This window comes from Lissotriton helveticus, chromosome 12 (assembly GCF_964261635.1).
Source record: "Lissotriton helveticus chromosome 12, aLisHel1.1, whole genome shotgun sequence".
NCBI classification, from domain to species: domain Eukaryota; kingdom Metazoa; phylum Chordata; class Amphibia; order Caudata; family Salamandridae; genus Lissotriton; species Lissotriton helveticus.
The window spans coordinates 97,893,286-97,908,248 of record NC_136073.1 but is presented as its reverse complement, the minus strand read 5'-3'; the positions used below and the strand labels follow the sequence as shown (position 1 = coordinate 97,908,248).

Below are 14,963 nucleotides of genomic sequence, written 5' to 3'. Positions count from 1 at the left end.
CGAGATCCCTCGCAGACAATCAGTGAGGGCCGGGTTGGTCAGCCTTCATTGGCTACCAGTGCGCCAGAGAATTCTGTTTAAGGCCATGTGCATTGCACATCAGGCCTTTTGGGACACGGGCCCCAGGATTACCCGGGACCTAATTACCCACTACCTTCCCAGCAGAAACCTCCGCTCCAGCCAGACTTTCCTGGCGATGACACCAAGAATAAAAAGATCCAGATCTGGCGGCAGGACGTTTGCCTACAACGCATCCATGGCCTGGAACAACCTTCCCCTGCATCTGAGAGCCAATTCCAATCTTCCCACCTTCCGTAAACAGTAAAAAACTTTCCTTTTCAATTTGCCACACTAATCCCAGCTAGCCTCCCTTGTAGGTTCTTGGTTATTTCTAGCGCTTGGACGCCTCCGGGCAGCAATTCGCGCTCTATAAATCCACATCCATTTCCATTTCCATTCCCAAGATGTGACCTTATCTGGAAAGCCAAGTCATCCCTCGTGAAAGTACCAGCTTTTAAGGCTTCCGATTGTACATGCTCTTTTAGAGCATACGTTTTAAAATTAACCTGAATTCCCAGAGGATTTTTTCTATTTGGGTCCTTGGAGAATGGATCTCTGTGAATTCTCTGGATGTCTGTTTCTAGTTCCTTAACATCTACCGCAGGGATAAAGTCTTTTGACAGATTCATGACATAAATTTTAATGTCTTCCCCCCTGAGCCCTCCGGAATATTCATGACTTTAATGTTATGACGGATAGTATTATTTTCCCGTGTCTTCAGCTTATCTAATATGTCTTTTTCTCCCTTTTTTAATGCCTGAATCTCAGTACAGATCAGTTCCACTTGTTTATTCAAAGCTTCTATTGAGGCTTCCATTACACATATTCTTTCGGTAATTACCAACATTTTGGCTTCTAGGGATTCACATGAATCTTGGATTTTGGCCTGATTTGTCTCTGAGATGGCAAACTTACTCCGAATTTCTGATGAGAGGGCATCTAACATCTGTGCCAAATGTGGCTGGTCGAGGACAATTGACATTGATGATATGACCAGAGAGGTTGACGTGGAGTTGGAGGTATCAGAACCAGAGGCAGATCCCAGACCGTTTTTGCCTAATACCTCAAACAAATTATCTGTTGTAATGCTGACAAATTCCGCCCCACCAGGAACGGGGATAGTTTTCCTTGTATCCATTTTGGCCTCTACTATCTTTAGTATCTAGGTTGGTTATGTCTTTCCTCTGCCCTTACCTATGAAAGGCTGGGCCTCCTCCAGTGGCAGAGGGGGGATTAGTTGAGTTTTTTCCTGTACTTTGAAGAAAGATCTTAGAGATGTCGTAACTTTAAGTGTAGAGGTTTCCTTTAGATGTCGCGAAGACAGAGATGAGATAATTTGCTGATTTCCTTTAAAATTTTTGCCTGATTTTTTAATAGGTTTTTTAGTAACGAGATTCCCCACTGTAAGGACCAGAGCGGGAGTGATAGGGGAAGCTTCCAAGTGCTCCAACTGGTTGTAAATTTTATTATGTAAAGTGTACCTATGAAGGTGCACTGAGGTTATAGAACTCCCCTCTGTGACTGCTTGGGAATGCTGGCTCTCCAGTACTTCAGAAAATTCAGAAGATTCAGAGGGCTTAAGCAGGTTAGCGTCTTCGGATAGAACCCCCTTATTTACCCTGTCTGCACTATGTACTGGAATAAACTCCCGCTTTGACTGAGGATGGAACAATCAGAAACCAGATTTAGGAGTCTTCTTAAAACTCACCTGTTCTCTGATTAGTTCTTTAGGATGAGTTTTTGGGCCTGTGGCTTCCCTCTACTATTTTGAATGAGCCTCTTCTCCACAGCGCGGGGACACGCCGGAAGGCGTAACCAGGCGCTTTATAAACTCCAATATTATTATTATTACTTGGGGAGGTACCAGAGTTGGTAACCTAGGTTTTTCTTTTCTTGTTCTCTTAGGTGGCAGATTTGAGGGGGAGATCACATTACAGTCCCCTTTATTTGAAATGTTGGCTCATCTCGGAATCATAGGCTGGCTCAGGTTGAGACACCCCTATGATCCCGTATGGCTACACTAGAAAATGCTAGAAAACGGGAATATTTGAAAGACAATTCTGTGCCCTTGTAGATATTGTAAATATTGTATATATTGTATGTCTTATAAACGTTATAAGTCTGTCTGTTGTAAGTCTTAGGGGGAACATGGCGGCGGGCTAGGTCACGCCGTGAGGTCCTCTCCACATCCCGGCACTTTCCAAAAGATTCCTGAACATTAGGAACCAGGGGATACGATGAAATTGAGCTGAGGTCACTCACGAAAAGCAGCGGTTCCTTAAGGGCTGCCTGGCCTTTCCGCTTTCGCCATTGCGGTCTGTTTGTTGGCCGATCATAGCGTCCTCGGCGATTTAGGGAATCCGTCCTCTCTATCCGTCTGCTTCTTGCTACCTTTCGCGGCCTGGCGCAGTGGGGGTGGTATACAATCCAGCATGCAGTAGCTGGGCAGACCTGAACGTGGATCTGGATCAAGATCTGGTGCGGCTGAGCGTGGAGTCTGCGGCTGCTTACTCCAGGCACCGCACAAGCCGGATTGACTACCCGTTAATCAGCTTACAAATCTGGCACACAGTAGAAGACATGGTCATGACGGATAGAACCGAGAGCGACCATAATCTACTCTGCACCTCATTTTCACTTAAGGCTCTACAAGAGCAACAATAAGCCCCAATTTTACCCTCGACTGGTGAATTAGAACTGACAAATGAAATGCAACATCTTAAATGACCAATGGTAACTGAACGACCTGATATATTATCATCAATCAATTCTGACTTGGAATACACCCTAACCCAGATGTTGTCCTCTCACTATGATTCTAGCACACTGAAAGAAATAGCACTAACACATAACACCTTATTTGATAGAATATGCTCACATTTCCAAATCTCCAAAAGGCCCAAGATAAAGGGATTCCAATCACACCCACTTTGGTACAATAATGAATGCAAAAAAGCATGCAGTGCACTGAGGGGGCAACAAGATTAGGAGATCAGTGTAGAGTCCAACATACAAGAATGCTTTCTAAGAAGGAAAAGATGGGAGGACCTAAAAGAAGCATGTAAGGAGAGGAACATGCAATGCTTCTGGAGCCTTGTAAAATGGGGCACGGTAGCTCAGGGCAATCTCCCAAAAATTACGTGGACTCAGTAATGTGGGTAGTTTTTCTCAGACCAATATGCAGACAAAGACAACATACAACTCTATGCTCCTCTTTTCTTGTCTTCCTATACTTTTTTAAATGTTTTGCTTCTTAACCGAGACCTTGCTGTTTGGCCCTGGTCCGGCAGAGCTACCTGATAGCTAAAGAGGAGATGGGCTTTGGACTTCCCCCTTAGCCGTCACCTACCCAGCCGGATTCGAGGCAGACTTACTTTCGTCTCCCTGTCCTATATTCCCCTTCCTCACCTTCCCCACTCTTTATCCTTCTTCGCATCTATAATCTTGAAATGTTTTTCTAGCAACTGATGTTACTTGATTATATTGTACTGTTTAATTTTGTGGAACCTTATGCAATGCGCTCTGATACCTTTGGGTCTAGCCAGCGCTACATCGAGCATTTTGTCCCACGCCCGGTGGAGCTGCTGTGTTCATCTAATTGAGGAGATCGGCCTTGGTTTTTCCCCTGACCGTCACCTGCCCAGCTGGACAATGGACACTGTTTCTCCCCTTCTCCCTGTCTCGCCCTCCTCCCCTGCTTATTTCTGCCATTCTACCTTTCCATGTCTCCTTTCTTTCCATTTTTCTGACCAATACCCGTTGGAGCTTCCAAGAGAGCTATAGAGGAGACTGGCCTTGGATTATCTCCCTGGCTGTCACCTACCCACTCGGTCTTTGGGCTGACTTTCCCTTTATCCCTTTTCCATCTCCCCCCTCGTCCTCACCCTTCTCACTCCTCCTCTCCCCACTACCTCTCTTTTTGTCTCTCCGGACATTGGACACAGTTCTTCCTCCTCTCCCAGCTATGGCTCCTTCCTCCCCTCCTTTCCTATCAATTCTCTCAACCGCCTTGTTTGCTTACTGTACCTTACTACGCTATTGTTACTGATGTAATTTGTAGCACAATGTTGCTCTGCTATAGCCCTCTGATTCCCTCATGGTCTTGCCAGCGCTTTATAATCCTTTTGATGTATCTTCTAATACAACGTTTCCCTGGTTATGCGCTTTGATACCTCGGGTCTAGATAACGCTATATAACCTTCGCAAATTCAAATAAACTAAAAACAGTTTTTTCCTGAACGCTGAGACCTGAGCAACATGGCCGATGACCGGTGGAGCTGCTTGACAGCTAATGCGGAGTCTGGCCCTGGTTTTCCCCCTTGACCATCACCTACCCTCCCGGGCATTGGGCATTGTTCCTCCTCGTCTCCCCGCTTTTACTCCTTCCTCCTCTCCGTCCTACGAATTTTTGAAACATTGTTTATGTGTACTGTACCTTACTATGCTCTTGTATCTGATGTAACTTGTAACGCTACAGTCCTAAAGCGCTCTGATACCCTCTTGGTTCAAGTTTGCGCTATATACAACCTTATAAATAAACAAATAAATCAAATAAAATGGGCTAGGATTCTACTCGGGTTTATTTTAATCCAACCAACAATGTTTTTACTCTAGCTGATGTAACAGCTGCACTGGGTTCTATTACCAGTGGGAGAGCACTGGGTATCGACAAAGTGCCCGCTGACATCTTCCTTCAGAATGAGGCCAAATTGAGCCAGTATATTATTGCTCATGGAGACCCAATCCTGGATACCTGGCAAGGGGCAGAGATTATCCCGCTTTACAAAAAAAGGAGATAAATCCTTACCCGAGAATTATAGGCATATAAGACTTATAGATTTAATCCAGTCATAGCTCAACTTGCTCTAGTAAAGATTCAAGCCTGGATTGACGATAATGATATCTTGAGCCCCCTCCAGGCAGGATTTTTGCACATTTGAGCACCTTTGATCAAGTCTTTCATTTTATTCTAATCTACTCGCGGACAGTGACTTTCAGAAAAGGGAGTATTTACGCAGCCTTTGTTGAATTTAAGTCGGCCTTTGACCTAGTCTCACAGCCCAACTTATGGAGGGTATTGCAGGAGCTTGGGCTGCCACCTGATCTACTCTTTTTAATAGCTCGCCTCCATGAAAAAAACATTGCCCAAATTCGCTGGGGGGTTCATGGAAACAAGACCGATCTATTCCCAGTCAAGAAGGGAGTACGCCAGGGCTGTGTCCTGGTGCCTACATTGTTCTCAGTTTTTATCAATGGCATTACTATATTGATGTTTGCGGATGACATGCTTATATTGTTCAAAACACAGAGTGGGTTAAAGCATGCGCTGCAGCATTTTGAAGAATTATGCACACTGCTTGGTTTAAAAGGCAATACTGCAAAAACAGAGTTTATGACTTTCAACCAACACAGGTCATTCAAGTGGGGCAAGGTAATGGAGGGGGGCCTATTGAACGGGTTGATGCATTCACCTATTTAAGTATCACCATGCATAAAGGGCTCAGTTGGAGGCCATGCATTGACATGATAGCCTTAAAAAATAGACAAATTGCCGTTGTAATGATTAAGGAGTTTAAAACATTATTGACTAACCCTCTAACTCCGGTGCTGCAAATTTACTGCTCTAAAATACTGAGCTCAGCTCTGTATGGTGCCAAGTTATGAGGCTTCAAAAATTTGAATCCTCTAGCTGTATCCAGGAACAAGTTTTTACAAGGCGTTACAGGTTAGTCCCAAAGCTCTCCCATGCTCCCCTTGCACTACGATTTTGGGTAGAAAAGCCATAGCTGACTTAGCAAGACTGTGCCCATCCTCTAATTTTGCAGGATCTAGTCCACACCAGAACTCACCACCTATGCTGAAGGTCTTAAAGACCTAATGAAGGCTGATCAACTCCATAACATCAGCTGGTTGCGCGACATTAGAACTACCCTAACTAGTATGGGCATGTCATCTCTGTGGATCAATCCTAGTGGAACAGAGTTCTCATCGAAAAATCTGATCAAGCAAAGAAACTGAGTACTGATAATGCTAGAAGCCAATAGAGTAAATGACGCTGTCAGGAAAGTTCTTGCAAATAAAATCAAGGCTTTACATCGAGGACATAAATTGTACTTCCAGCTTAGAGTAGGTTGTTTACCCTTGAAGACCTTTACAGCCACATGGTCTACCACAGCTAATGATAAGTGTCTAGTTTGTACTAATGTGGAAGAAACATATGCACATGTTTTATTTGTCTGCCCTGCAGATGCTGCACCATGCAAAGCTTGGCTGGTACCGATCTGTAGGAACATGGGTACATACCAGTCAAGTGTAGCAATGTGTATGCTGTGCACAGACTCCTCATCCTCGGACAATCCCCTTCCACGCGGGACGACTCCTGGTGGCCCACGTCACTGGGCACAGCACCGACACCCACTGACCACGCACGCAACCTGGGATTCATCCTCGACTCCTCTCTCACGATGACCAAGCAAGTCAACGCAGTCTCGTCCTCGTGTTTCAACACCATGCACTTGCTCCGAAAGATCTTCCGGTGGATCCCCACCGAAACCAGAAAAACGGTCACGCAGGCCCTCGTCACCAGCCGACTGGACTACGGGAACGCCCTATACGCAGGAACCACAGTCAAACTTCAGAAACGCCTTCAGCTCATACAGAACGCCTCTGCACGACTCATCCTCGACATCCCCCGCCACAGCCACAAATCCGCCCACCTGAGAAACCTGCACTGGCTACTAGTCAGCAAGAGGATCACGTTCAGGCTGCTCACCCACGCACACAAAGCGCTTCACAACATGGGCCCCGAATACCTCAAGAACCGCATTTCGTTCCACACCCCCACCCGCCAAACCCGCTCCTCCAGCCTCGCCCTCACCACCGTCCCACGGATTCGCAGAACCACCTCGGGAGGAATATCGTTCTTCTACCTTGCAGCGAAGAAATGGAACTCCCTCCCCGCACACTTATCACTAACCCAGGACCATCTAACCTTCAGGAAACACCTCAAGACCTGGCTATTCGAGCAGTAGCAGCATCCCCCTTCTCCTCAGCGCCTTGAGACCCTCACGGGTGAGTAGCGCGCTCTACAAATGTATTGATTGATTAATTGATATGCGGTTCCAATGGCAAAGTTTTTAGTATGGATGTGGACAATCAGAACTAAACTATTAGCAGCAAACTGGACCATGTAGGCTCTTGATATTCTACCTGGAACTTGTAAATTATGTATTACTCTTCAGCATCAAAACTTATTAACAATATATTTACACATTTTTTAATGTTTCGAACCCATTTTTATAACACATTTTTATTGTAATAATCAATTTTTGAATCATGTGATTTATGGTTTCATTGTGATGTGCTTTTATGACATTTACTATCGAATAAAGCTTGAATTGAGTCTGCAACTTTAGCACACAATAGCGAGGCCCAAGCCTTGCCAAATCTATCACCGCTGGGCAATTCCATCAGCTCCGCCATACCGGTTTGTGGGCAGTCTTCCGCAACGAGTGGATATGCAAATGCTCAATGGGAGGCTCCAATTACACAAGATGTAGCACCAAGGGATTCATTGCAACAGGCATCTACAGCAAGGGAGGATTTAAGGACACTCCATCATGAAACAGGAGCACAAGATCCCATTGCCATGCCTGCAGATGACCTTCTCCCACCGGAAGCCTCCCCTTTCATATAGGTTTTGGCCAATGTACCCCCTCTCCGGGACAATCAGCCAGAATCCACAACACAGTTAATGAACAAATCTCTCCATTGGCTTTCCCACAATTTTAAGAACTCCGGAATACCGGAATATGGAACTATCAGCTGGCCAACAAAATGATCATGGCTAATAGAGTGGGGTTGGTGGGGAACTCATCAAAGATCATCGGGGGATTGTGTTGTGATACATTTTAATAACGTATATGTGGCTCATCTCCTCCTGGACAACCTTTATAGGTCTCCACTTAGGAGTACCCAAATTATTCCTTTACCATTGGAGCACATTTATAACCAGGCTTTAATCTCAGGAGTGTGAAAGATTGGTAGACTAAGGTCAGGTCCTTTATTCACGAGACATGCAGAGGGCCCCAATATTCCAAGGGGGTAAGTTGCAAAATAGATTTTCTCCCCTCTCTGACTTGGAATCATGTTATTGACTACCATCGCCCACAGGGAGAATAGAAATACCCGCTAGACCACCACATGTAGTTAAGACAAAACAAATGTCTCCTCCGCTGCGGGGCATAAGAGATAAAAATAGGACTACCTTTGTATCCTGGAGTGTGGCTGGTATTGCCTTGAAGGCAGGCAATGAACAATAACTCAACCTGGGACACACCGTGGCCCTCATCCTTCCAGACCTCTCTGCAGCATTCGGCAACGTCTCACATAGCACGCTCGCAGCCAGACTCCACAACACAGGAATACAAGGAGACGCCCTGGACTGGATCCAATCCTTTTTCTCCAGCCGAACCCAGAGGATCAGACTCCCTCCCTTCCTCTCCAAACCCATCGATATCAACTGCGGAGTACCCCAGGAATCCTCGCTCAGACCCACGCTCATCAACGTCTAGATGGCCCCCTCACAGCCATTGTCAGACAGCATGGGCTCAGCATCGTATCCTATGCCGACGACACCCAGCTCATCCTCCCACTGACTAAAAATCCCAAAGAAACCAGACTCAGCTTCCAGGAAGAAATGGAGAACGTAACAGCCTGGTTGAAAGACAGCTGCTTGAAGCTTAACACAGAGAAGACCAAGGTCCTCATCCTTGGACCCTTCACCTCCACCTAGGACAACACCTGGTGGCCCCTTGCCCTCGGGAATCCACCCACACGCACAAAACCTCGGTATCATCCTCGACTCCTCCCTCTCCATGAACCACCAGATCAACATCGTCACCTCCACCAGTTTCACCTGCCATCGCATCCTCCACAAGAACTTCAAATGGATCCCCCCCGACTGCAGAAAGACCGTCACCCACACACTCGTAACTAGCAGACTGGACTACAGCAACGCCCTATATGCTGGAATCAACAAAACCCGTCTACACAAACTCCAAACCATCCAGAACTCCGCAGCCAGACTTGTCCTCTGGACACTGCGTCACTTTAGTGCCTGTCGTCAAGGTTGGCAAAACCGAGATGACAGGCTGGTTTGCAAAATGGCCACCAAACCTTTGAGCGCATGCGCGGAGACTAACGCATGCGCATGAGTCGAGGAGGTGGCTCTTAAGCCCTCCTCTCGAACTCCTCGATGCATCGCGTTCGGGTTTGTTTCCTGTTTAGAGTGCTTCCCGGTCACGGTGATCGGTGGTGGCGTTTCGGGAGTTTGGCGTTTTCGGGAATTCGGAGCTTTCCCTTGGTTGATGCTATATCACTAGCTTCAGGATCTTCTTCCCCTGGGGTAGCGTGAGTAACTAAAAGACTTTTGATTACACGCCGAGATTCTGGTGCTTTGTTGGTATTTTTATTTCCTCGTGACTAACTTGCCCATGTAGTTGTATTGGACATTTCGTCTTGTGTATTCCTTTGTGAGCATTGTGAGAGGATACGGGCCATATGTAGTATATTCCAAACGGGCTTTTGGATTCAGTTATGCTCTGCATTGAAAAGAGCTAAAGCGATTATTGTTGTATTTCTGCACAGTTGTGCACTTTCTTTTTGGGGATTTTTATGTGCATCAGAGACAAGCAATAGGTGAGAGAAGACACATTAAAATACTAGTGTATATATTTTCTGTATATTCCTTATATAGTTGATCATTGTGTTAAAATTACCCAGAATAGTTTGTGATATCCTTGTGCCTCCTGCTGTTTATTCCAAGCAGTAAAGAACCTAGGACAAAGGTATATAACCAAAAATATAGCACACTTTTTATTTTTCTATATACATAGGATGATATTCACTGTTATGTTACTTTCCCTTCAAGAGCATTGATGTCTGCTGACAAGATATCATCTCCTTGATCTTAGAAGACCTTCCTGATGGTTGATCAAGAAGTCCCTGTATTGCTGTCCTGAAGGCTCATTACGAAGACCCTCTCTTCCCTACTTACCTTGTTTTGTTTTCCCTCCTTCCCCTTGAATACCACTATTAGTATTCCAGTGCCCCTTCTGGCATATGGTGGTGTTTTAGGGAAGTTGCAGACCTGTCTTCACTTCTGTGGCACTCCTGAGGCAACATAAGGTGAGAGCACGACAGCCACAAACACATGACCCAACACCTACGAGACCTCCACTGGCTCCCCGTTGAGAAGAGGATCACCATCAAACTCCTCACCCACGCCTACAAATCCCTCAACAACTCCGGACCCAAATACCTCAATGACAGATTATCCTTCCACGTACCCAAGAGGAACCTCCACTGTGCCGACCTCGCCCTGGCGTAGGTCCCCCGCATCCACAGAAACAGAGCAGGTGGGAGAGCCTTCTCCTACATCGCGGCTGAGACCTGGAACTAGCTCCCAGTGAACATCAGATGCTCCCAAACCCTACACACGTTCAAGAAGAACCTCAAGACCTGGCTCTTTGACTGATTGGGAGCTACCCTCCCAGCGCCTTGAGACCCTCAAGGGTGAGTAGCATTCTCTACAAACCCCTGATTGATTGATTGATTGATTTATTGAATTCCTGGAGATCATCTGCTTCAAAGAAACATGAGGTAAGGATCCGGCTTTCTTTCCTGGGTTCTGCACTTTCCACACTCTTGCAGTGCCCTCAAAGTCAGGCAGAGTGAAGGGTTTGTCTCCCATCAGAAGTTGTGGCAAATGTTGGCGAGGATGGGGGTTAATCCCTGATAATCCACTTTATTCGCCAGCTATACACTAGTGCTGCTGCCTGCGTCCAGTATGGCATGAATGTGAAATGTACACGCTCATTTAAGATCGAGAAGGGAGTCAGGCAGGGTTGTACCCTCATCCTGTTTCTTTCTTCCATCTACACAAACGGGGTAGAGGCCGCCCTGACTGGCTCACCTCTGGACGTCCCTACATTTGATAACATCCCCCTTTCAATACTGGCATACACTAACAATGCGGTCCTTATTGTTAGGATATGGGTGGCTTTACAATCTCTTATAACATCATAAATGCCTTCACTGGATCTTAGAGTAAATTAACCAAAATCATTAATTATCATAGCGGGAGCCAGAAGAGGAGCAAAACCCCCAGAATTTCAAGTTGGCCTCAAAGAAAATTTAAGTGGTAGACTCCTTTCCATATCTGGGAACCACTCCTGGAAAAATCTGGTGGTGGTAAGAGCACAGGTCACAGAAAGCAGCCTTCAGGCTATTAAGGGCTTTGCCAGGAAGACGGGGAGCCAGTCCTCTGGATGTGATTAAAAATATCTACTGTGCTAAAACAAAGGCAGCAGTAAGGTAAGGGGCGGGAGTCTGGGGCAAACTTGGATCAGCTCCAAAGGATAGAAGATATCTTTTTCAAAAATTGGGCTTCATGACCTCATTGTTATACCTCGAATTTGGATTACCCTATTTGCTTGATACCATCAGACTGGCCCCAATCCTGTTGTGGCCTTCGATTTGGTGGAGTTCCACTGTTAATTTAATGCAACGCATAATTGGCAGCTACATCAAGCTGGACCACTACAACAGGATCAGCTGGCTCAGATATGTAGAGGCCGAACTGACTGCAATCGAGCAGGTAAATTTATTCAGGGACCCCTCACTGTGCAGGAAGGTATCAAAGCAGCAAATCACTGAGTTGTATCTCCAGAGGGCTAACTTACTTCAGAGGGAAAAGAACCGACAACAAAAGGCAACAATTGCAATTGCATATGATCTTATTCCCCCAAGATTGGGGGAAGGATTTTCATACCTTTCGTGCATTAGCTGTGCACACCACAGATTCATTCTATTGTGTTTTTGCTTGAATTACATCCCTCTGATTCTAGCTCTCCCAGTGAGGAAGTTTAAACTTTCAGACTTGCCCCCCTGTCCTTGTGACAACTACTTGCCCCAAATGGAGCTACATGTAGTACTATTCTGCAAGTTTTATCATACTGAAAGAAAAGCTGTTATCCTTCCGATTTTATGGCGCTACAACCTTACACGGTGAAGGGTGGCATTGTAGTTTTTAAAGGCACTCTCCGACTCCTTTGTCTGCTTTTCTGTAGCAAGTTTTTTGTGAGCATGTGTGAGAAAAAGGAGAAATCTGATTTTGTTGAGATAACCTGCTGCACTAACAGGAATAACTGGTTTTATTTCCGTGAGGGGGACCTAAGAAGCAAAAAGAAAAAATAATGTTGTACAAAGACTATGATTGCTCCCACTTATGGGATTTAAATTGCCAACAATTGTATATAGATCTTAATTGTTCAAATTGTTTTTATACGGTTTTATAATGTTGTGCCATGGCTTATTTGATGAATTGACACTTTTATGATGTGTTTCAAAAAGAGATAGAATAAAGATTATGAAAAAAAGAATAGTCCTAGTCATTACTATCAAGGGTATTATATGACTCTGCTGTGGAATCTGTAATGTGTAAAGGTGATGCATAAATAGTACATTGTACATAAAGTCATGACATTTCTTCATTTATCACAATAACATTTTTTGGTACATTTCTCCCTCAGACGCAACTGAATGCTCCAAGTGTCCGTGGGATCAGTGGCCAAATTCCGAACAGGACAACTGCGTGCTGAAAGTCATTGAGTTCCTCTCCTATGAAGAGCCTTTAGGAGTTGGCTTAACAGCCATATGTATTTTTTTCTCACTAATGCCAGTTACCATTCTGGAGCTCTTTATTCATCATAGGAACGCCCCCATTGTCAAAGCCAATAACCGTTCTCTAAGCTACCTACTGCTATTTTCTCTTGCTCTATGCTTTCTCTGCTCACTGATCTTTATTGGTTATCCTACTACAGTGAAATGTCTCCTCCGCCAGGCTGCATTTGGCATCACTTTTGCTCTTTGCATTTCTTGCATCTTAGCCAAAACTATTATGGTAGTCATTGCTTTCAATGCCACAAGACCCAACAGTGACTTAAGGAGATGGGTTGGGCCCCAACTTTCATACATAGTGATTGGTGTCTGTACAATCATTCAAGTCCTCCTTTGTGCCTCCTGGCTGATTCTTTCTCCACCTTCCTCTGAATATAACATCAATTCTCAACCTGGAAAGATATTATATGAATGTAATGAAGGGTCTACAATTGCTTTCTGGTGTATGCTTGGATACCTTGGGCTTCTGGCCACTACAAGTTTTGTAGTGGCCTTCCTGGCTAGAAAACTGCCTGACAGCTTCAACGAGGCCAAATTCATTACCTTCAGCATGCTGGCCTTTCTTACCGTCTGGCTCTCATTTATTCCAGCCTATCTCAGCACCAAGGGCAAGTACATGGTTGCAATGGAGGTCTTTGCCATCTTGTCTTCCAGTTCTGCATTGGTTTCTTGCATATTTCTCCCAAAATGTTACATTATTCTGTTGAGACCTGAAATGAACACAAAGGAATATCTGATGGGAAAGGATGTTGGAAAGAAATAAGACACTACTTAGGCACTGTCGCTGTATGATACAATGTTCCTGATGACCCTCCATAATGTATTACACATATGCCCTGTTGTGTTCACAGTATGGGACAAAATAAATATCTTATAAAGGGTCAAAGTGTCAGTCTAGGCTAGATATATCCAGAAACAGCACATTAAATAATGAAAAGAATTGATTGTTCTGTTGTCATACCAGTTCAGAAAATCTTTTAAAGGTATTTACTTTTTCATACAAAGTGAATTAATTTTGGTTGAAAAAGTTTGTCTCCTTTAGTGGCTCTTGGGTAAGCAGGTTCACTACCTGCTACTTACACAAAAATCAAGCCTTCTAATGAGGCCTTTGGAATATTGTTTCATGAGCTGAGAGCATTAATAGTGATAGTGATTGAGTTGATAACCTAACTGTGATATGTTCACATTGAGTTCCACTCAATCAATCAATCAATATTTACTTTATTTGATTAGCTTCAGCCATCATAAAAGTACAATAGAAAGAGAACATCAATAAATGTCATTCCATAATATATAATCCACCAGAATATGTGATGTTACAACATGATCATTTACATCGTGGTACGTAACATCGCGGTTATTACAACACAAGTCGTTACAATGACATGCGCCGGAGGCGCTGGACTTAGGAATAGTATGATTTACTATTCCAACTCCAGTGTGTCTAACAGTAAGGAAGGTTTTAGACTAGTAAATCATATTATTTCTAAGTTTAAAGCGCCAACGTCTACAGTTGGAACTCACTTAGCATTATGAAGATATAATGTACACTTCATGTGACTATGGCCTAAGTGCCAGGAAAAAGCATCAATGCTAAAAGCAACCCTATTAAAGGATTGGGTGTGAGATTTCAATATTGGGTCCCAGGACAATTTATCATCCAGTAGTATGCCTAAATAGCTAAACTTGTATGCCTTACCTATATTGTTGTCCTTTAATGCATGGGTTTTAGTCTTAGTACCTCTAGGTCCTATGGTCATGTTATATGATTAACAATAATTAATTTTAAGACCTAGATTTTCCACAAAATCATAAAAACGACATAATAAAAGTTGCAGGCCATCCACATATAACAAGGCCGGAACCATTTTGTCTCCTATCCTTGGGACATCTTTGCAATGTTCCCTTAAAAACTGGTCTAGTTCAATTATATATAAAATGAAGAGGAGTGGACCTAAAATTCCACCCTGCTGCACCCCTTTCCTTAACTGAAAGTGCTTAATGCAGTCCCCTGATGGGCCATATCTTACCAATGGCTCAAGCCCCAAGTGCAAATTAGTTCTACTCTTCCTCATCACAATCCCTGAGGCGCATGAGTCCATATCCTGTGGTATGGTCTGGGTTCTGTAAATCCCATATCTGCACACATAAGTGCAAACATA

At 44.4% G+C, this 14,963-nt stretch overlaps 1 protein-coding gene across 1 annotated transcript in view; it reads left to right on the top strand.

The window, feature by feature from the left end:
- The window catches only part of LOC144797937 (extracellular calcium-sensing receptor-like), a 154,511-nt gene extending 140,947 nt beyond the window's left edge, over positions 1–13,564 (top strand). Inside the window, exon 7 of the mRNA XM_078668740.1 lies at positions 12,654–13,564. Coding sequence (XP_078524866.1) covers positions 12,654–13,564 — 911 coding nt within the window. The remainder of the gene's footprint in view (positions 1–12,653) is intronic.
- The last annotated feature ends 1,399 nt before the right edge of the window (positions 13,565–14,963 follow it).